This window comes from Anopheles marshallii, chromosome 2, assembly GCF_943734725.1.
Source record: "Anopheles marshallii chromosome 2, idAnoMarsDA_429_01, whole genome shotgun sequence".
Taxonomy (NCBI): domain Eukaryota; kingdom Metazoa; phylum Arthropoda; class Insecta; order Diptera; family Culicidae; genus Anopheles; species Anopheles marshallii.
In genome coordinates, this window is record NC_071326.1 from 10052140 (window position 1) to 10075125 (window position 22986).

The following is a 22986-nucleotide window of genomic DNA, read 5'->3' on the forward strand; positions in this document are numbered from 1 at the left end:
CTTACGGTTTGTCATCTGGTTCAACGTGTGTGAGTGTGTATGCATAATGTGAAACCTCTGTGTCCTCGATCTGGTACAAGTATTCCTGGATGATGGCAATGGTTTTGTAGGATTTCGGGGCGTGTCGTCATATGTTGATGATGCTGCGCATTGGTTGTTGTTGTGGGGGAACCTATTCGTTACTGGTTAGTAGAATCTTTAAAAAGGAAATAAAAGATTAAAAAGAATATCATGTTAGTTGAGGGCGAGTAAATGTATCATGCGGTAAGTAGAAAGGATGGAAATTATACTATGCATGCATTACTATGACAAAACCATATAAAACCAACAACAATCTAAACACAAATGTCACGACGGGAATTCTTACTCCATTATGTTTGAATTAAACATCAAACATTAAACATTTATTTTTATACAATTCATAATGCTGAATGCTGCTCTCAATTAATACTGTGTTGGATAAATTCCTTGTGAAGTGAATCAATTTCCATTGAGATCATTCATAAATGTCACGAAAAATGATTATTGCCATACCCGCTCAACCCAATCGGTTTCAATCGATCGATTTTGGACATTCCTACACACATTCACATGGGACCCCAAATCTGAAACAAGTCACGTGCCTGACTGATTTGTCAGCTGAGAAGGTACTCATCTGTCTGCTCTGCCACGTGAACGTCTTGATCTTTCATGCGTTAAGCATTTGTTATATTGGTACATCTCAGTCACTGAATCTGAGATAAGATGAATAGAAGAGGATCTTCTTGGCATGTTTTATCGTTTCTGTCAGATGGAGATAAGCTTATTAACCCAACCACAGTGAAACTATCAGCTTAGCTTAAAAATGAAAGAAACTTATAAAACAATCAAATAACAGATTTAAGAGTTTCCGAAGAAATATCAAACTGAAGGGAATAAATGGGTTTAAGGAAATGACAGGACGCCATAGTGTATCTTTAAAGATGTGATTCAGATTTCCTTTCCTTCAAGCTCCATCTTAAAGGACAATTTCCTGTAGCAACTTTCCAACCAATCGATGGATCATCGAAGAAAGAAATAATATTACCTGTCTGGAAGTTAAATCAATATCGAGTGTAACTTGGTACGGACACGGAATGGTAGCTTTACAGATAGTCAGGTAGGTTCCAGTCACGTACGCAAAACGTTTCTTGAATGGTAAAACAAGCAAGTCAAACAGGTAGACAAATTACTCGTTGTTTGAGCGAAATAGAGCAGTCAACCAGGTACGGTCAATATTATTCCTACGTGGGCTTTCCTACTTATAATGTAGTTTGCAGACCTATCAGACATCCGGACATTTTAAGGTGCGATTTGGAACTCCTCAAGAAAGTCAATTTCTTTGATTCATGAACTATTGTCAAATTCTTTGCGTGAACTCAGCTTTACAAAACCTTCTTACCTTCTTGCTCAGGAGATTCAATGTGCTGTTCTAAAATGAATCTCCATAAACTTTACTTTAGATGTCACCAAGAGAAAGGTTCGTCCTAACCTAAACCGAGTCATCGCCGTTTTCCTTCATAACAAATTGATTGATGAGGCATTACGTGTTGATTGGGTATGACCGATCGCCAACAACTCATCCGTTGACAAGGAGAATTTAAATCAAATTAAAAAACAAAACGCATATCCAGCACTCACGTTTAAAAGTTTCCTTAGTCACTCACGCAAACACACGCACGCACGCACGCACACACACACCTTTTGGTTAGACGCTTCGCGAGCGATTCTAGTGCTTACTTTGGCGGCCTCTTTAAGCACCCTGCAGAATGTTTTCTTTGACCACGCCGGTGCCCGCATTTGGCTGCAATAAATCCAGCGGTGGTTGAAGAATGAGCGGCGAAGTGATCACCTGTATCGGTCTGAGTAGAGGATGAGGACACACAGATGCAGTTAGTACAGGGTCGGGTCGGGTAGTGTGGTGATGGTGGTGGCGGTGTTACTATACATGGGCGAGCACGAGGACTTTGAAACATGGTGCATGGAAGCGAAATGAAAATGGAAAAAACGAAAAACACAAACGATCATCCGATACAAGCGCAATTAACGTAGTCATTCATATCCCATCCAATTTCAGACCAGCTAAGCGGAAATGTGGAGTGTAAGGATACTGGCACAGGTGTATAGAAACTAGCGGACACTGACGGTTGGAATCAGGTGTACAATTTTTCATTTTCCAAACCTAATCTCCCACCCACTCGGTGGTGCTGCTCCGTTCAATTTGCTCATGTGCATAATTAGTGCATTCAGGCGCGAGGCGTTCTTCTTCGCGCGCAGTAATTGGAAGCACGAAAAGTGGAGAACAGGGTAAAATAAACAACAAAACCCCAAACAATGGCTAAAGCTTACAGCTTTTTGCTCCATAATTTCGCAAAATGCGCGGGAAAAATTCCCGAACTCTCACTACCACTGCGTCCACTGCGGAATAATCAACCATAATAGATGTAAAACAAACACACGCGCAGACACACGTAAAAAGCTACGTAAAAGAAAGCAAAATTGGAATTGGAAAGCATGCGGGAGAGCGGAAGCAGGTGTTTTGGAAGGGGGGCAGGCGGTGGGGAACATCGATGGAATGGGTTGCGGAACTTACTCGCCAATCGGTTGAGCCGTTCGGGAACCGTGCAGGGCCTGGGCCGTGCGTGCACGTGCAATCAGCGTCATCACGGTGCGCTTGGTGGGGTTCATAGTCGATCGTGGTCCTCCCAGCAGGGGTCGCTTACGTGCTGCACCAGTACCAGGAAGCATGAAAAAACACAAAAGGAAGACACACAAACACACGTACAGACACGTGAATGAAGTTTTTCTCGTACAATTTTTGCCGCCCGTATTCACCGGGAAAAAGCTGGCGCAAAAGGTAAGCGACGGAAACACCATCACTCTTGGTTTGCGTTGAGCGGAGGTTTTTTTTTGTCTACTTTAGTGAAAATTAAAACGGCCAGCAAGCTATCGGGCGATTCACTCGAATACAGGGGTCAGTTGGGAAATTTAGATTTTTCTCTGCATCTCCCCGCTGAGTTCCGGATTTTTCAGTTTCACTCCCCCCTCCCCCCCATTACTTTTTGATAGTTTTTTTTTTCGTCCTTTCGCCCCCGTTCAGTGTTGGGACGAACTTACCTAAGCTGACGGCTTTTACGCCGCGCAACGCCGGATGCAGGAATGCATTGGCCGATTCGACGAACGCCAACGTTTGCGCTTCCAGGTCACTCGTAGGTAAAGCTGTGGAGAAGAAAAGTTTAATTGGTAAAGAAAAACACTGCCCCCGATGAAGGAAAGACAAAAAGAGAGCAAAGCACACTGCCGGACCGCATGTGTTGCTTTCCATTCGAGAACGGATTGCTGCTTAAAGCTGCATTACTCGACACTCAGTGTCAGGGCAAAGTAGAGGTGCACAAAAGGTAAAAAGGTAGAAAAAAAAAACTTTGCTAAACGTTGCCGCAGATGGGCTTAGCGTGGTGGCGCGTTGTACAACTTTTGCAAACATTAATTACTGTCAGGGCGATTTGCTTGCTGGAACGTGTCGTGTTTTTCCTTGCAAAGCTGCACCAGGAGCATATAAAAGGACCTTACGGAACCGAAAGCTTATTATACGTTGTACAAAGCAGCAGAGTTCGGCTTTAATAGCGTTACTTCATTTATTTGTACGGCAGACAAAAGAGAGAGAGAGAGAGAGAAAAAGTGGCTCCAACTTCATGACGTTGGGAGACTTTTGCTGATCAAACAGACTCTTAATCCTTCCACTTCCGGCTTAGGCAGCAATTAATCTACCGAACACACGCGAGGGGGACGGTGCAATATTGGAGTGCTTACAGTTCACAAAATGATTCGCCGACGTCATGTTCACGTCCATCGGCTGCAGGAGGCTGCTCATGTCCGCATCGTTCGAAAGGAACTGGTTCTGCGATTGTTGGTGCTGATGGTGTTGCGATTGCTGCTGCTGCTGCTGTTGCTGCTGCTGATTATGGTGGTGTTGATGGTGCTGTAAGGTGAAGAAAAGACGCACACATGTAAGCACCGTGTGGTTGCGAAAGTTTGGACGAATGAGTTCAACTCACCGTCAGCGAGTTCGTCACATGCTGCAGTTCCGACACGACGGACGATGGTTGCGTGCTACCATTGCTGGTAAGTTCCGTTCCGACACCAACGACGGCCGAGGCATTACTTCCGGTCCCGAGCCCGGTGACGCCGTTCGGGACGACCTGGGCAGCGCTGACCACACCGTTCAGCCCCGTACCGTTGCTGAGCGGGCCGTTGCTAGTAGGCATGGTTCCGTTGGTGGTGCTTCCGGTGCTTCCGGTGCTACAACTGCTTCCGCTGCTGCTGATGCTCATCCCATTGGTGGGCAAACCATTACCACAGCCACCGTTGAGTGTGTTATCGTGGGCTGAGGTTAGATTACTGGTCGCTGTATGGGGATGGGAAAAGTAAGATACGTCCTCCATATTATCACGTAATAGCTGCGACCCGGACTAGGGCACTGAAGGGACTTACCGTTTTGTGAATTTAATGCCTGCATTTCCCACATTTGCTCCTGTCGAATATCGTCATGGTAATCCTGAGGAGAATTAAAAATAAGTGGAAAACAGCATTAATCTGGCTTGTCGGTAATTTGAAACCTAACACCCATAAATAATATAACAAAAAAAAAACATGCCGGTAATCATGCCGCCCATCTTAAGCCGTGTGAAAAACTGCATTAAATCAGGTGACAACCGGCGAGGACAATTTGTCTTATTAGCATTCATTTTTCACTCAACTTTTTCCCAACGATAAACAGACACAGCAAGTGGCACCTTTATACAACACTAAAAAAAAGACGATCTCACTGCAACTCGCGCAAAGAAAACATAACTCAGCACAAATGGCGAAGGCGGACGTGTTTGCAGGCAACCAGTCCCATGCAGCATCCAGCACGATGGATGCAGTTCTTGTGTGCACTTGCAAAACCAAGCTTGGATGGGATGGCATAAAACATGGTCCGGGCGCGACGAAAGCATCCGCCAATGATAGCGTATCATCATGCAAATGTCACAAAACACTTCTTCGCTTCGAAAGAAAGGTTGAGTGTGGTTGAATGATCTGTTGTTTTTTTTTTTATTTTTTGTTTATTCCCGTCCCATTAAGCTGTATCTGGCCTTCCCCCGGTTACAGCATCACAAAGAAGAACTGTGAGCACTCGCGACCCGGACTGCATATACCATTACCATGGCATATTTCTATAAAATATGCAAATGAATTGTACCAGTTTTTGTGACAAGTTGAAGCCATTACCTTTGAGTGGGGCGGCCAAGTATCATGCTCGGCATTCCGGGATGGCGAGCATGTAGCGACCGCTGCCGTGATACGTGCGCTCTTTTACGGTAGTTTCTGTTGCACTCTGCATCCTTTCCTCATTTATCATGGATTGTGAGCGCGAAGCACATGATACAACACGATTGTTCTGTGTGTTTGTGTGTGAGTGTGCAGTGTTCTGTCACCCTTAACATTATGCGTTTCAGGGTGGCTAGTGTGCGCAGAAAAACTCCAGGCAATTGCACTGGCATTGCAGAATTCGGATTCGGTATGTTATGCTATAGTTATTTCCTTTTTCCAAAGTAGGCCATAAAAACAGATTGAAAATGAACAACGTTCGCATGCCCAGATTGAGGAAAGTCAGTAGGCATACGAAGACCCGATCATAACTCATTTAAACGGTGTGATTCAGCGTGTAAAATTCTAATGTTACAACTACGTTCGACACTAACGGTACACATTTGTTTTTATTTTTGTGAAAACTTCCTACTTGCCTTGAAAGAACCATAGCGAGCGTTTTTTTTTTTACTCACTACAAAGCAACAATCGAAATAACAACGTTGAAAGTCGACACAAAAGAAGCATCTACGGCAAGAGCGTCATTATAGCCGGAGGTGCATCGTTTGAAGTATGGGGAAAACGGATACATTTGAAACTGCTAGGAAAGTACTGTATGCAAAAGGAAACGAAGCATGCATTGTCTTTGCTTCGGTAATTTGGATAAAACATGTAACGTAAGAGCTATGATTTTTCGTCAATGCAATGATGATGTATGAGAGATGTACTATTTGACATGGAACACATTGCCAGAACGATCTTTTTTAACTTACGTTAAAAAAAACGCTTTCGTTGGAATAGTTGGAAAGTTTGTAAAGTTGATTATATTGAAAGGACCTTTTCTTCCTGTAGATAACATGCCTTTGGATTTATTTTTGCAGGAAAACAAATATTTAAACTTGAGATAATGTTGTTTTTGAAGCGTTGATATTAAAATAATTAATTGAAAAAACTTATTACCACTGTAAATATCGTAATGCAATTTTCCTCTCATAACTTCAAACAACAAGATCCAAGATTACACCTGCCGCAGATGCTTTGCTTCGGTTCAACTTAACTGCAAATGAAGCATTCCGGAATCCTTTCGCTTGTTATAAACGGATTATAATGCTGACAGTTTAAGCTTTGGTGCTTTGCTTAGCGTTGTTGAATAGTGCCACAAGGTCGCTGAATGCATACCACCCAGAAGTGCATTCTGCAGTGGCCCGTTTCTTAGCGTCAATGACATTGCCGGACCGGAGAAATCGTTCCCACCGGACCGGAGCACTTGTAGCAACTAAAGAAGTGATTTTTGAATCCTCTTTCTGCAGAGTAATCCGCTTAGCAAGTAAAATCTTGGCACATGGACCTTGGAACCGTAATGGTAACTTTTGAAGCTATTGAAGGACTTAAAAGTCACGCTTCGGTGCAGGATGTTCATGGAGAATTCAGCAAATGTATGGCTCGTAGTCAATCTCGCACCAAATCGAGTGACTTGAGGAATGAGGTCAAAGTTGGTAAAAAATGAATACTTTCTATTTTAGAACTTACAAAAATGTGTGAACTGTATGCGGGCCTATAAAATGGAATTTAAAAACGTTGTCTAAAAACAATAAATATGTCATTTACCCATCCACTGCTAAAAACATTGATGGATCAAAGCCGGATACGTAATGCTCACACTGATGCCATTCTTCTAATGAACGAAATTCTTCCAAATTTTCGATCCACAGCCAAAGGTCGTTCGAAAAGAGCTCAGTGTTCAGCTCAGTGGATTGAAAAGTTTCATCGGCAAACGATTACGCCCAAAGATATGTTGAAGGGTGCGTGCCGTAGGATAGGAGCGTAAGTGAGTAATTGCGAAGAGAATTATGCCCGCAGGCAAGAGCCTCACACAGCCGGCTGCTGTTGTCGGGCTGGGAAAAGTTTAACAACGACGTGTAGATGGTTATTGACGCTGATCATCCACTGCCTGCCGAGCTAATGGAGCATTAAAAAGCAATTCGGAAGATAGATTTAGGCCAGGCATGCTATTTTCACGCCTTCCCGCGTGTTTTTGTTGTTGTTGTTGCGTCTGAATTGATGCTGGAATGTCTAGGAATTTGGAAATGCTTTTCAAAGATTTGGATTTGGCAGGAAGCAACATCCGTTTCAGGTATGTTGAAAATGCTACCTCTTGACTTTAATATAGAAGGAATTTCTCTTGCTTTGTAGCATGGGCTTCAATTTGTAAATAGTTACGCGCAAGTGATTTTTTTTTCTATTTCATTTACGCTCTACGATAGCTAGTCTGCCATCGTAAGCGATACTCGTTTGAAATAGCTTCCAGTTATAGTACAATTAAATTTGCCAAACAAAGTTTCAGCGTTGAAACTGACGTCCGACGCCATTCCGTTGCATGAGGTTACTCCTTCGTTCCGCGAGCTCTTCCTTCAAACATCAAACGACTTCACTTAGAGTGTGCCGTAGAAAGACCGGTCGGACCGAAATTTGTAACGTTGGAAGCCAAAGCAAATCAAACTGGCGTCCTTTGCGCGACCATAGAACTGTTTAATTAACGACCCCTACGATGCCGACGGCTTTCTACGTCTTCTCGAATTCGAACAACTTTGTTTGCCACCGTTCGCAGCACCATGGGCGCAAGCGGAACGCAACGGGAACCGCTGGCAAGGAAGGATTAGCAAACTTGAAAAGCGACAAAACTTCGTCTGAGCAGCGCAGCGTACCAGGACCGTCACTTTGCTGCTCCATTACAATGGATAATTGTGTTCTATTGGACGGAAACGGATCACGTTGCTGTGTATTTGCATCATCGGCACAGAGACCGTTCGTACTAGCGACGTCGGTAGGGGATTGCTGTTGATCTCATCATGGTATCCTTCTGTGGAGATGGATGCTAATTTTCTAAGCCAAAAGTGAACTATTTGCGCCGACAGGGTAGACAAGTGCAGCAGGCAAGCTCGAAATAATATAAGTGGGCAGCGATACAAAGAGAAGTGCAACCTTTCCCAGTTGGTGGTACATCGGATGTAAATCTCACCAGGATATATATATCATTCAAAGTGTCTGAATGTATGATTGATATGCACTGTGAAACGTCAGTCACATTCATCAACTTGCAGATCTTGCAAATGTATCCTTCAGGCTGGTTTTGTAATTTACTTAATAAAATATGAATTAATTACCCTTGAACCGTAAAGTTCTTAACCACCTTGAATTTATATTATTTTGAGCTACGCTTTAAGATGTTGACTAATGACTTTATGTCTGTTGAAAGAAGAACATTATCATTACTATTTCAAACCAACGAGAGCTGTTTCCCGATTGCTTCACTCGAAAGTACATCATCACATCATCCCTGTCACTGTCTATAACCAGCTCTGAGCGGTAAAGCGCGATCAACGTGTAGTAATTGCATTTGTTCAAACCGAACCGAGCGCCACCTTATTGTTCTTTCGAATGGTGGAGCGTACTGCTTTAATCCGATAAAACTTCCCCGAGCTGCAAAATATTTAACCTAAAAACACTGCACTTCAAGAAGCATAATTTGGCAAGTGGATGAAGTCATCCAAGAGCGAAAGGAGCGAATATATATAAAATCTGCACGTTTCGATTCCGTTTTTTTTTGCATTCAATTCCGGTTTTTTTTTTGAACGGAGATCGATAGAAATACGATCGGCTACACGACCAGGAACAGGTTTTTCCTGCTTGTGCCGGATACGTAGTGTCTGAAGCGTCTTGAAATTGGATTTTGCGATAAATCGGCACAGCCAGTGAAGCTCATCTTGATCGGAGAGTAAACTCTGTCTTATGGGCGTACGGTCACGAACGCGGGCCAGCCAGTTCTTCCGTTTGGTTCCGAGTGCCGGGGACGACGCACAAACATCGACGCGGAAGTTCTTCAATCATACCGCTTCAAGAGCGAAAGAAAACCGCTCGGAATAGCAACAACTTTAAGCATTTCGGCACGTTCGCACATTCGAATGTCACGTGCAGAAGGCAAGCGTGTCGACCACACCCCGTGGTGTCCCCGTGCTCGGCCGGAGAAGTCCCTCCATAGCGTGGCATAGTTTTCTTTCGTGCAGCCAAGACTTCCGTCTCGAGGTTCATCATCAATTGGAAGCTCTCTTCAAGGACACTCCACACAGAGCTCGGGCTTCGAACGGTTGCCGAAAGAGGAAGTATATCTCACCTCATTTTGCCAGCTCATTCCGTTTGGTCGAACTCGGTACGGTTCCGTGGTTGAGTTCGTGCCGAATTGCAAAGCGTTCGGCGATCCAATCGAACGATACCATCGGTTTGTATTTCATCAACCTATCAGCCCGGTTCGCCACTTGAATGGCGCGGTTGATCCGGACGGGCAGAGCATCTCGATAATGCAAATCGTTCAGGGTTGTGCCATTCGGGTCGGGATACGGATATGCGAGGAATAAGAGAATCTGCATTTTAAATACCGCACGTAATTTGTGTTTCAATGAGCAGCGAATTACGATGTGCAAATGTGTGCATTCTGGACATTCTTATGTAAATCTGGGGTTAGAATTTACAATGCACATTTGGGCGAGCGAAATTATTCGTTTGGTCTTATGGTTGTGGAGCTTGCATCAGTGTAATACTTTGACAATTATTTTCTATGCAAAAACAGTTAGAACAAATTGGACAATTATTGAGAGTCCCGTTGCCAAATATTCCTACTTTGCATAGCGGTATTTTTTAAATAATTGTCGATATAAATAATAACAAATTCTTACAATTTCTTGTTTCAAATTCAAATACATTCGATTTGATTACATCTTTTAATTCATTCATGTATAACAAATGCAGCGACCTCTTGTCACACACTCCCTCCTGCTACAGCCTATAAACAAAGCAAATTAGAGCGAAGCCTCCACTCATCATCACATTATGGGAAGCATTTTAATGCCAGCCAAGGTACTTAACTTCGATTTAGTCAGGGATGGTAGGCAGATGAAAAATGACATCTTCATGCGCTTTTGTGTGGGTTGTGATTATGCTTGAGCTTCCATCCTCGACAGCTTAAGCAGAACAGCAGAGCGGCGAAACGTCGAGCTCAAGCACGGCTCCAGCAGCGCCCGGTAAGATGCTAAGCGATAAAGATGCTAGTAGTGATGGTGTGTAGCAGGCACTTCCGATTAGTCGCTTTCAACTTTCGGCTTCACCGGTACAGCCTGCGTCCATCGTTTCGGTGTGACCCGGGAACTGCCATCGTCTTGACCGAGGGGAACCCATTTATCAAACCACCTGAACCGTTTTATTAGCGGTAGCAACATGCATCCATCACCTCATGGACGTAGTTTCCCTCCCGGCTTGGTCCATCTACATCATGTGGTCGGAACGGAATCGGCAATCCCGCAGGGAACGGCAGCTTTCAGCTCGGGCACTTTATGACTTGCTCTTTTGACCGTGACTTGGGTTCGCCCAGAGTTCGCCAGCGCAACTTTGACTTTGAGTTGCCGCACATTGCTGTCCGCACACCGGGAGTTCCACGTACCTTCGCTTTAGCTTACCGTTTTGTTAGCTTATTGTTTCGATAGGTGATTTTTAAAGAACATTGTGTAATCCTTACTCCACTTCCGGAATCGCTCCTTGTTCGATTATTTATCATCTCCATCGTTTGTATATTGATTATCGCAACAGTGCCGTAAAGTAGACTTGCCGTAGCACGCAGGTGTCGTTATTTCGGTACCGGTTGATGATGAATTTATGAGCAAATTAATTAACCCGGGAGTAGCAACTGTGATTCGGCAGCTGTAGCCCGGCGTACGAGATATCACCCGTGCGAGGCGACGTTGATATTATTGAGAGTGACATAAGTTGGCCGACAGGCAGCTAATCCAGTTAATTAGAATTTATGTGACACCGCTGCCCGATTCCCCTGCAAAGCCATTAATTTCAGCCCAAACGGACAAAGAAAATGCTTCTTCCGAGTATCGCAATGTCTGACATTGAAGGTCAGATCTACTGGTTGAATGCAAATGTTTGCTCTGGGATGGATATTTGTTGAAATAATCGTCGAACTGATATCGTAAGTTCGAAGAACGCAACGACCGCGATAACAAAGGATCACTTTCCAAATCTTCATTAGCACTTTGGGCAAAAAGTTATTCATTAATTCAACAAATTCATCAACACCCCCACCATATCTCATTGCAGTTGGTAATGGCACAGCCAAACGGAAAGATGCAATAAAATTGTGCCACAGGTTTTTTGTTTTGTTTTCGTGACGCTTTTTATCCACTCAGCGTGGAACTGCACACATACACGTATAGTGCGTATTTCATTCAACGGTGTCCCATACCATGCATGAGATAGCTCGTAGTGTCGTTGAAACGATTTGCCATTCTGACGTCGTGAGGCGTAATTTATGAGGTGGAAATGTGATTTAGCCGTCGTCTCATGGTGTGTTTTTCCGACGCATTGCTACAGCCACAACGGTCTACTTTTACGGTTCCCGGTTTGCTTCGCACGGTACGGTGTACGTTTTTCTGATTGTTTTGATTTCCCGGCAGGATACATTTGCCCGCAAAAATGCAAAGCTTCTGTGCTGCATTAAAATGCATGACCTGACGTGCATTGTCTTAGTCTTGGTCTGTCATTGGATGACTGGTGAAAAGCGAAAAGAGTGTATTTTGAAACAGTCTCGGCCGAAACACATAACGAACAGATACACAATGGAAGTCTCCCGGGACATTTCTTCTAGAAGCGGTACAGTGGCATGGGTTTACTTTGTGTGTGTGACATTTAGCTCGCACGAAGGAACGATCAAAGTCAGTTTTGACGGCTCTGGCTACGAGAAGCACAATGGTTCGTGATGTTGCGACTTTGTATTGGCACCATTTTAATGTTTCCTTGCTTCGTTTCTAATTTTGTGGTTCAAAATAGGGTATCGTTTTTATACGCACTACTAAAAAATCAATTGACAAACGTTACCATTACATGGTTTCGACAGGTAATACTGTAACATCAAAGCCCATGAAAGGCAGGGCCGTAAACCATCCGACCAAAAGATGGTACCACCGTGCAATCAACTAACCGCTTCCATTTTCGAGCCGATCAAGAAAGTGACTGGAGCTAATTGATTTTGGGGTGCTTTCATTGGCAGGTTGGCAAACCCACCTCCGGTAAAGGCATCAAACAGGAACGTGCACAAAAGGTCTGAAGATCTGAAGAAAGCTTCAAACACAAAAGGGATTGCTGGTCGGTATCTGCAGATTGTTTTACTGCAAAGGACCATTTGCTTAAGTCAGTGTACCGTTAAGTTGATATCGAAGTTAATTGGAAACGTAGAACAAGCTAAATTTTCGCGCTGAGTTCCAAATGGCACCCACCAACGGAATGCCTTACGTGTTAGCGTGTTTTGATGATTTCGGGAACATCATTTGTTACCTTGCCACATTAGATTTAACATTCTTGTTTACTATGTTCGGCGACCCGTTAAGAATAGCTCGAAACCTTGAAACCATTTAACAATTGTCATTAGGACGTATGACATCCCTCAAGGATCTTGTTTTCAATTCCCGATACCGGGTCAGTTTCTTCGAGGTCTTTTCACGTGCTGGAATGTTATTCCAGCATCTAACAGTGGCTCACAACGAAAATCCCGGGGCACCAAGGACACAGATCTCCAGCTTCTTTCCCGCCAGCATATGGAGCGGCGTCTCCCTCCAGTGGGACGAAGAATGAAAAGTGCCTGTTCGGCAAATTTCATTTTCGGCATCATGTCCCTGCTTGTTTGCTAGTTTGCTCGCCCCGAACTGGTCCTGCGCTGAAACCTTTAGGAACGATAATAAAGGCGCACTAGCGGCTTACGACAAACAATCGAATGGTTGGATGGTGCTTGGTCAAAAGCGACGTGAAAGCCTTACGCATTTCATGTTACAATTTAAATGGATTCCTTTGATATCATCCTTCGTAATGGAAACAGATGAAATCGACCAGTGACCAGTCTGGAGCAAACATCGATGAAGGAATGGCCAATGATGGAAACAGCAGCAGTGGCCCTTTGCCTTTACAAACATACGAATGAAGTTTGTCGTTTTTTCTCAGGAGAAACTTCAGATTTTTTTTTTGCTAGTGCAAGCAGTTATGGTGAAACCTTTCATCACAACATTATGGTGCTGATTTCTGTTGCGGATGTAGTAGAATTTTGTGTTGGTCACCAAACCAATCGCATGGAACAAATTTTGTGCTGTAACATTGGGTTTAATGATCTACTCATTGATCAAGAGTTAAGGTGAACTATACTTAGCAGGATTGAACAGCACAAATTAATGCTGTTCCACATGACTATGGATAAAAACCGAAGCTGCAATATGATTGTTTGCATTTATGTACCATATGTTGACTTAGATAGCATTTTTAGATGCTTTACAAGAATAATTCTGGGTGTACACCAAGAAAATAAACGAAAAATCAAATAATAAATCAGTGTTAAAGAGTCGATTTTTTTAACAGTATAACATCAGTACAGTGAGTGCACAATAAACCCACTGCAATGGCCGATTAAACACAACGGAAAACTTTTCCAGCACTAAAAATAATGGCTGTAGTATTTATTATGATGAAGGAGAAAGTTTTACTCAAAAGTATTGGTCAATGCTTTGAAGTTGAGCAAAACAGAAATGCGGTCAGATTATTCTACAATTGAAAAGAAATCAGTGTAATGTAGCCGGATTGATATTGACAAAGTTTAAGCACTTGAGTCTCTGCATCCAATCGTTTATTAAATCATATCTTTTCGAAGAGCGCATCATAGGCATGAACATTTCTTAAGAATGTTTATGACCGTTTCATTCCGATTCCTTCACTAGATAGGAAGTTTTGAAAGTCCATCTAAAAGTATTACAAGTTGATGCAGAAGTAATAGTGTAGCGAAACGTTGCATAAAATAATAGTTTTCAATGTAAGTCTTATCTTCTTCCGACAGCTGATAAGTTTCTTGCAAGAAGAGGGTTTCAGTAGAATATTCTGTGGAGCATTTGCAATAGGAAACGTGACATGAAACGACAACCGGTAAGTGAAGAGCCCTATGGACCTGTAGTTGATTCTGTTCAATTTTCTTTTTCTGTTTTAATGTTGATCCTTACAGTAGCAACTTGCAGGAAACCACTTTAATTTGAGCTTCAGCTAGCATTTTACTGCCCACACCGTCTTTAACGCTGATAAGCACTTCCATCTGATGTAATAATATTGCACCAAAGGGATTTTTTCCTGAGGAAGTCTGAGGCTTCCTCTTGTACATTAACCAAACAACACCACCAACACTAACAACCACCCACTGTGACTTAACTTCCGATCCTCAACCGCACCTACCTAGTCGTTACCGTAGCCGCTATCTTACGCGCAACGATAAAACAAAGACATACATCTTGGGATTTGACTCAAACAAACTCTCGCCGCCTTCGTTGGAGTGAAAACTACATACCTACTCCGTTTCCCATAAGGCAAAGTGATCAGCTTTAAGGGTTAAGTGCGCTTTTAAAGCTTTATTAACCTGTTTTTGCCACTAAAAGCATTCGCTAGCAGCTGCACGAACGACGCATCCACCATTCGGTCGGTCACTGTACGATAGCGTAAAAGGGATGTAAAAGTAGTTCGGAAAGTAGTACAGCTTGTGATTCCGCCATCAGAGTGATGGCACGAAATCGGTTTTCGTTTCCACCGGCATGAACGTCGCCAGCACTCTCGACGCGTGAAAAGTTTTCCCGGACAAGACGGGGTCACTCTGCTATTGTTTACAGTATTGGTACTTACCGGAACCAGAAACCGGCGCACTTCCGCCAGGGCATACGCGATACGAGCGTGTGCTTCCGCCGGTGCGGTGTAGGTCGAGATTTCCACGTGCAGGTCCTCGGATAGATGCGCGTACCGTGGATCACCGCTGAGACGTAGCTCCTCTTCCTGGGCGATGAGTATGAAGCAGGAACGATGAAACAACAGACAGCAGGGAGGTTTAATAATCGATACAATGCGGTCGTACCAGCCCTTCCGATGACACACCGGATGACAGATACGGTGAGCTACCAGGCTTACCTTCTTTCGGTCGCGCATCGATCCCTTGCCTAGCACGGCCATTTTGCACATCGTTTCTTCCTGCAGCCGTTTGAGTGAGTTTCCCTTTGGGCCGAGTAGTTTACCGACAAAGTTAAACTGTGGAAAACAGTAATCAAACGCATGGAAAACACCATGAACAACCATCGGCTACAGAAGATTACGATGGAATTTTGAATCGTTCCAAAAGGCTTTCTTACTTCAGGAGTTTCTTTCCAAACCTTGTTCATACAAAATTTATAGTATAAACACCCTAATGTTTTAAGTCTTCTTTACCCGACTCTTGAGTGATATAAACAATGCTTAAACAAACGTAAATACCTAACAGTAGTTGTTAGGAATATATGGAAGAATAAATTTGAATAATTATTTTTTTGCTGCAATGCAATATTATTTGCTACTTGAAGATGTTTAAAACAAGCTCTACCACACCTTTGGATGGTCTCGAACAGGAACTTGTACTCGAACTGCAATTTTGATTGGTCGGTCTCGCGTTATGTCCAACATTTTCTTTTTCTCGTGTACTACTGTGGGCGAACCTGGAAAAGAAAATAGGGGAAAAGATGGTAATTAATTTTATTTATTCAGGCAACTGCGTTGCAAAGTCTCTCGACAAATAATTTGTATTTTTTTTCCCCTTTTAACTCATAAATTAAACATTGTGCGTGAAGTTTGATTGTGCTACAAATTGCTCAGTGTTTGTTTTCGTCCAAGAAAACCCTTATTGATTGTTTGTTTACGCGATGAAGGTTTTCCGATATGAATGTTTGCCCTTTCGCCGTGCTGTGGCTTTCGTCATGCTTCATTAGAGACGCTGCTTTCGTGCACTCAAAGTCGTTATCCTTTTACGTGCCTGGGCCACCGTTATGCTTGAACGATCGAGTCGCTTTCTTCGGGATGGCCGCACATAATGAATGCGGGAGGATAATTTTCACATCCTTTCTGATTAGAATGCCCCATACTGCGTTCTGACCGGAAAAGGGTGAGTGTACGTAACCAACCGCGGTAAGCTGCAACAGTGGCCACTGATTGATATTCATCACTTCACTTTTAACGGGATAAAACATGGTGAAAAGGGATTTTTTTGTTCTAGCATGCGGTCTACCCGGGTATCAACCCACACTATAAGGCTCTTCTGGTAACGAGCACAATGAAAAATAGTCGTCGTTAATTTACGTAACGTGAATGGAAAGTAAATGCGTAAAAGGTACATTGGGTGTGGGAAGAAAAAATCATCATCACCACAACGGAATGCTTCATCACTTAGATTTGGTTGGTTTTTGGAGGAGGTTTTTTTTTGCTAGGAATGGTGGCATTTATCTACCAGCCAGCGAAACGACCGAAAATGCTGGGTGGAGAAGAAAAACTGTATCAATAAATTCAAATAACATCTTTCTTTCTAAAATCATTACCATCGACCATGCGCCTCCATCCCGCGGGCCAAGAACCAAACGACCATGCGTCTCCATTTCGTAACGCGAACCATCAACCATGCGTCTCCATAAGAGGATTTCTTTTTGGCTCAACGTCACGTCGCTCGTGATATGCGAGCAACGTTGCGGAAGAAATGGTATTTTTTTTTATACGAAACGCATCCATTTCACTGGACGGTACATGAACTACGTAACTTCGCGAAGGGTTGCGAACGAAAATGAGGGTGGCCTATGTTTACGGATTTGCATTTTCCCTCGAAGGTACTGGGAACGATTCGTACAGCTTGAAATTGGACTGTAAGATTTAAATATCATTCCAGCGGGCATGTCACGAGATGATCACGAGTGGTGAATATATCGTACCATAACCATCTCGTACTTCCCACGATGCTATCGCGTGCAGAAGCTGAGGAAGAACTGCACGGCCCCCAAAGAGGATATTTTGCCAGGGCATCAGGTTCTGACAGCTTACGTTTGTGATAAGCGACTAGATAATATTTTTTACTTGATGTGCGTACAGAAACCCACTCGTCAAACGGCGTGTGTATGTGGGTGGTAACGATTGCAACATGGAAGTTAAACTGCCTCCTTCTGGGAATTGAACACAATTTAATACACTGCACAGCGAGTGTTGCGGGCAACCGTCACGGAACACGGTTTTAAACAACCTTGTTGGGGATTCAAAAATTTCCTCGAAACAGAATGTAATGTTAAGACTTCTGGTCTAATCTCTATCCCAAACGACACGATACCTGTCGAGTGGCAATCGTGAGCAATTGCTTGCTCTTCGTGTACTATCACCAAGCTTCACTGAACATCTGACCGCACAGGCGAAGGCAACTCGTTTCCAGGGAACGCATATTTTATCAGGAAAGTTTCATGCGGTTGAATATTGATTTGCAGACGCAAAATGCCACCATACGACAGCTCAGGTTCTCGGTTACGGCGAACGATAAGTCGACGTAAAACTCAAAAACTTGAAATGTACGCAAAACCGCAACACCACAACATTAATGGGATGTACCTTCCGCACACGTTGGTATGAGAGACGGACGGAAATTTACGAGCACTGTCGCTAACATTCCGAGTGCGTGTCAACCGGCACTTACATGCGTATCTTCTTTTTCCGGCACACGTACCAAATTTGGTCCCGCCACCGAAGTAGAAGCTCCCCCCCAGTCGGAGATTTATACATCGGTAAAATCAAACAAACTGTTCACACATCCCTATCGACATGTTCACAACCGCGCAGACACGGCGCGACAGGTACAAATGTAAGACAGTGAGCGCGCTTCCTTTTGCAGTCGATGGTACGTGCCACTTTGCTGTTATGAGGTACACGAAAGAATGTGTCCTCGAGCGGTACCGCTGGGAAAATGCTGCACTCGATAACTGAATCAATCGTCGAGTTGTGGGCTCTGCAGGAGTGTGCTCGAACGCAAGGGACGCGTACAGTGTTGAAATGTGTGAAGATAACATTAAAAGTGAGCTATCTCGCATGGTATAATATTGATGTTCATGTTTGGCAAGGCAAGATTCTAATGCATGTTGTCTAGCTTCAAAGAATGTGATGGCAGTATGCCATACAGTTCAAGGCATTTTAAATAAATGTATGAACATAGCAGCCTGCGCGACGTCACCATAAAAGGGATTTATTTTCGGCCGGTTGATACTCGTCACATTTTAGACACCTGAAATGTAATAATTTATTCGCAACATGAGCTCAGTTTCGGTTCCGTTCGCGAATGTTGCACGCGAAGGTTTCCATCTTTTTGTTTTGGTAGCGATCAATCAGCATACATCTGTTGCGTGCAGTGTATTAATCAAATTTCTCTACTTTAATGTCACGCTGCACTGCAGACGGGTGTGTGCCGGGTGTAGTGAATGGAGTAAAATTTAATTTCCGGGTTGTGACATGCGGAAGCGAACGAGCTTAATGTAGTATCGGGAGAAATAGAATTGCTAAAGCTGGGTGGCAAAAATTCCTTCCTTCAAAGTGATAAACATTCAATGTTAAGCGCATACAAAGTGTGTTTTTAAGCTATTCCATCAAGTTGTCAATGGTTTGCATATCGGACAGATTGCATTCGTGCTGGTTATATTCAATGTGATTATTTTTTTTGTTTGTATTTTAAGATGTCATAAGTCGTTAAGAATAGCATTTAAAATTCTTACATTAAATATTCTACCATTCCTATGTTTAAGGCAGTTAGGAATAAAACTGAGGGTAGGGAAAAACTATACAATCCAGCTGGCTTTTTGTGAAACAGAAGGAGATATTGTAAATAAATGATTAAAATATAGAAATAGAAACCCATCTAAAATAAAGCGGCCCAAGAGAGTCTTCACTTCCCTTTTCCACGTTGTTCGATCGCCAAAGGTGTACCTTTCAATGTCAAGTCGAACGTATAAAAGCTTAAAAAATCCATGATATCTTAAAAGAGAGAAAAAAAAACAACAAATCGCTATTGAGTGGACAGCGCTACCAAAATAAAATTCTCCGTCCGTGTTCAACTGATTTGACATGCTATCGGAAACATTCATGCTTGACGCAGAAAAACGTTTCCTTTCTGTTGCGGATGCGAGTGTATGGTGCGGTTTTTTTACTTTGCAAATTTCGCCAAATCCTCTAGCCTTGTTTGGGATTTTGTTTCTTTCTCCTCGGGCTATGTAAACGTGCTTGTACCACTTTATTTTCGCTGCAGCTCTTTGTTTTGCCTCGATTCGGCTGCCCTGCGGTTGCAAGGTTTTTATTCGAATGAATAAATTTTGCACAACATAATCAATGGGAGGTTATTGGTGCGGTTTCGTATTGCTCAGCGAAACAATCGAGCTACATTTACATATCCTCGAAGCGATCGCAGAAAAATATTGTCGAGTTCTTCGAAACAATAAAAGGCACACGGTTCGCGTTTTTTTTTCTAGCATATTTTATATGAGGGAAAGGTTATGAATTACTATCACCACGATTTAATTCAATACAAACGATGCATGATTTAAAAATAGGGCGGAAAAACAAATGGCATTTAGTAATGCAGCTTGACGGTTATCAACTAATTCCAGTAAATATTAAATAAACACCTTAAGGGATAGTTTTGAACCATCTGACAAGATGTATTTCCGGTACCTTGCACGTTTCAATTTGTGTGCTGACTAAGGTAGAGATAATTTTTCATGCCCTCCTCTAACGGTTTAGTATTGAATCTCATCAAATGTTGGGTCCAATAAAGCCAAAAGAATTTGAACGATACAAAGGTCCGCACAAAAAAAAAAGCCTTCCGGACGAGCTGGACTTACGCGTCGATATGCTGGTGGTTATCGGATCGATGTCGAATCGTCTCCGACTCCAGCACATGGGATTAGAATTGAGATTCTCGATCGAAAAGGAAATCGGTCCTTCGGAGTGAAAAAGACTAAGACTAAGCGTAAGAGATTCGACCATGATATGCCAATGGATCGGCGTAGGAATCCTGTTATTGGATTAATCAAGGGTGGTTATCTTTCGTCCCCGGCAGAGGGTGGAGAAGCAAGAGCGGCTCGGGACAATATCCAACAACTTTCCCTCTTCTGCAAACTTTATAAACCTCCAGAGCGTACCACCATCAGCGACAGCAACGAGGGTTTCCGGTCGGGCTGCCCTCGAGTATGGATATTCTGTCCATTAAATCCGCTCCACTCGGCCCTCAGATTTCGGTCGATTTCTCCTGCACAGCCCAGTGTGCGGCGGTTCGCCTTGTTTCGCTGCCTCCATTTCGATGATCCGCTTTCGCAGAATAACTTCCGGAATAAACTGCTCAGCCATAAAAATACTTCTTTTATTGGCTTCAAATTGATCCCAAACGGAGACCTTTAAGAGTGTAGGCTTCACGAGTGAGTGTGTTTCGAGCTTTTGGTTGCGTGGTGTGCGGTGTTTTGTTCTCCATCCTGCCAGAGTCCATATTTTTATCGCTTTAGCATCTCACCGTCGTAACGATGCATCTTAGCGGTGTGCGTCGGCGACGGGCGAACACCATTCATCTTACAGTTTTACGATTACACGAGTGATGATGGATCCGATTGGAATAATTCATCTTCATCCCGGCCCGGCCGTAAACATCATCGTTATCGTTGAGGTAGGCGATAAGTTTTATTACGTTATGTTAAAATGTTTCCACCCCGAAACGCTGTAATTACATGTCATCAGGTTATTGCTTTTGTTTGATGCACCGGAAAAAACAAAATGCAGGGAAAGAACGGCTCCAAACCGTTCGTTTAATATTTATGGCATATGTTTGCCGCTCCCCAAACAACATGCACACTGAAATTGTTTTGTTTTGATCCGACCACCGTCAAGTGGGCGTTAAATTTGGATTGGAATTGATTTTGGCTTCGAGATAAACTGAACGTTGTGCTAATAATGCATTAGCACTCGGGCACACAACTAAAATTATCGCCAACTCTGGTTGAGTGAATTGGGAATAGCATCATAATCAGCCCCGCATTCCAGAGCACCCAGAGCTCGAGGGAGTAGTAGCGAATGTTTGTTGTCCACCGAAATGGTTGCCCAAGTCAAACGGAAGGCAATATCAATCTCAGTCCTCGCCGTAGGGCAATAGTTTAATTAAACCAACCGTTTCCATCCGGTGTTGAGTATTGGTTCGCGGTTTAATTATCATTCGCGCTTGATTGGAGACAAGCCAGCTCCAGAATCTGGATCTTCGGAAACGCATTACCTCTAGCACAAATATGAGTTTATTGGTACAATGCCTTCTGAATATTTCCCAGTTACTCTTAACTTTTTCTTGAAAAACGGTCTTTCGAGTTATAATTGCAGCTTCGCAAGTATAGCGTGGCAACTTAGCTCACCTTAATTTAGTTAAATTGTTTCGAGAAGGCGTCCTTTTGCACCCAAAACTCATTAGAAACATGCTGTTTCAATATCTCTTACAGGAACGGAGAAATTGCTTCCTGCTCAGTGCCCCAAAAGTGCCAAAGAAGGAAATGCACTCAACGTACGAACATCTCGTAATTTGCAACTCCACCTGAGCACAATGTCGAACCATTCTTCCGACACATGGCACTCTGGGTGCACCGTGGTTTGTGAAAGCGCCCGTGCCACGACCGTGCACGATGCATCACTTCGTCTCGGGAGCCTAGTGTGAAGGAATTGTTACCGTACTGCTCGCCATCCAAACATACAGCAATGCACTCCTGGCGGTACTTTGGTCGTTGGCTCGCAAATATGTGCACGATGCACCTCGTGAAAAGCGGAGGTTTACTACATTTTGAATGAGCTCCAAATTGGAGTGTCGTCGGGTTGCCTTGGAGGATACAGCGCAGGTGGCGTAACGACATGTGCATTAACTCCTCTGGAGCACCGTTTTGCTGGCGGGATGGTTTCATTACACCGCTGCCCGGCTGACTGTAAGCAAAAACTTTGTCCCTTCAACTTGGCTGTTGGCTCTCCAGCATTTTCTGGAAAATGCCAGGGAAAGTGTTCAAAAGAAAGGAGGAGTTCACAAGACAAATTTAGGACCAAGCTGCTCATTATGTACCGTTGCTGGTTTCGATGCTTAGACGAATGATGGACATGCTGGTTTGTGTTCATAAAAATAACCCTTTTAGCATAAGTCATTATGCATGCTTCATGTTTCTTAAATGCAGTCGAGGAAAAAGTATCATAATTTGCTTAGCGGCAGACACTTACCGGAGCTGCTGCTGTTGCTGTTTCGACTGGACCGGTCATCGTGAAGTCCCATGCTGGTTTTCATCATGTTATCCATTACACTGGCGATTTCCATGCTATACTCACACACCTGCACATGCACTCCACCAGTATAATCTTTTGATTGGTCAAATTCTTGCTAGTATATATCTAACTTACTTCACTTGCACATCGTTTAACGACTATTTTCACAAACATGAAACTATGTGCTCACAAAATTTAAAAAACATTCGAATTAAAATAAGTCGATTTGAAATGGTTTAAAAGAAAGAGAATGTAAAATTACAGTAAAAAATGATAATCGATTTGCAATATCGAATCGATCAGCAATAGTATATTGTTCCCTGAAAAGAGATAGAAGGAAAGAAGATTATTGTACTAAGTTTATCTATTTTGCATTAAATTTTACTTATAATATCGAAAAACATTGTT

The 22986-nt window shown here is 43.1% G+C and overlaps 1 protein-coding gene across 1 annotated transcript; it reads right to left on the reverse strand.

The window, feature by feature from the left end:
- Nucleotides 1-1771: 1771 nt before the first annotated feature.
- Nucleotides 1772-22630, reverse strand: LOC128710374 (uncharacterized). The gene is made up of 10 exons (XM_053805426.1): nt 22537-22630; nt 15850-15956; nt 15400-15516; nt 15121-15267; nt 4510-4573; nt 4074-4423; nt 3829-3997; nt 3136-3237; nt 2612-2744; nt 1772-1880 (listed from the first exon to the last, which is right to left on the reverse strand). The coding sequence occupies exons 1-10, from the start codon at nt 22628-22630 to the stop codon at nt 1772-1774; spliced, it is 1392 nt and encodes a 463-aa protein (XP_053661401.1).
- Between the last annotated feature and the right edge of the window lie 356 nt (nt 22631-22986).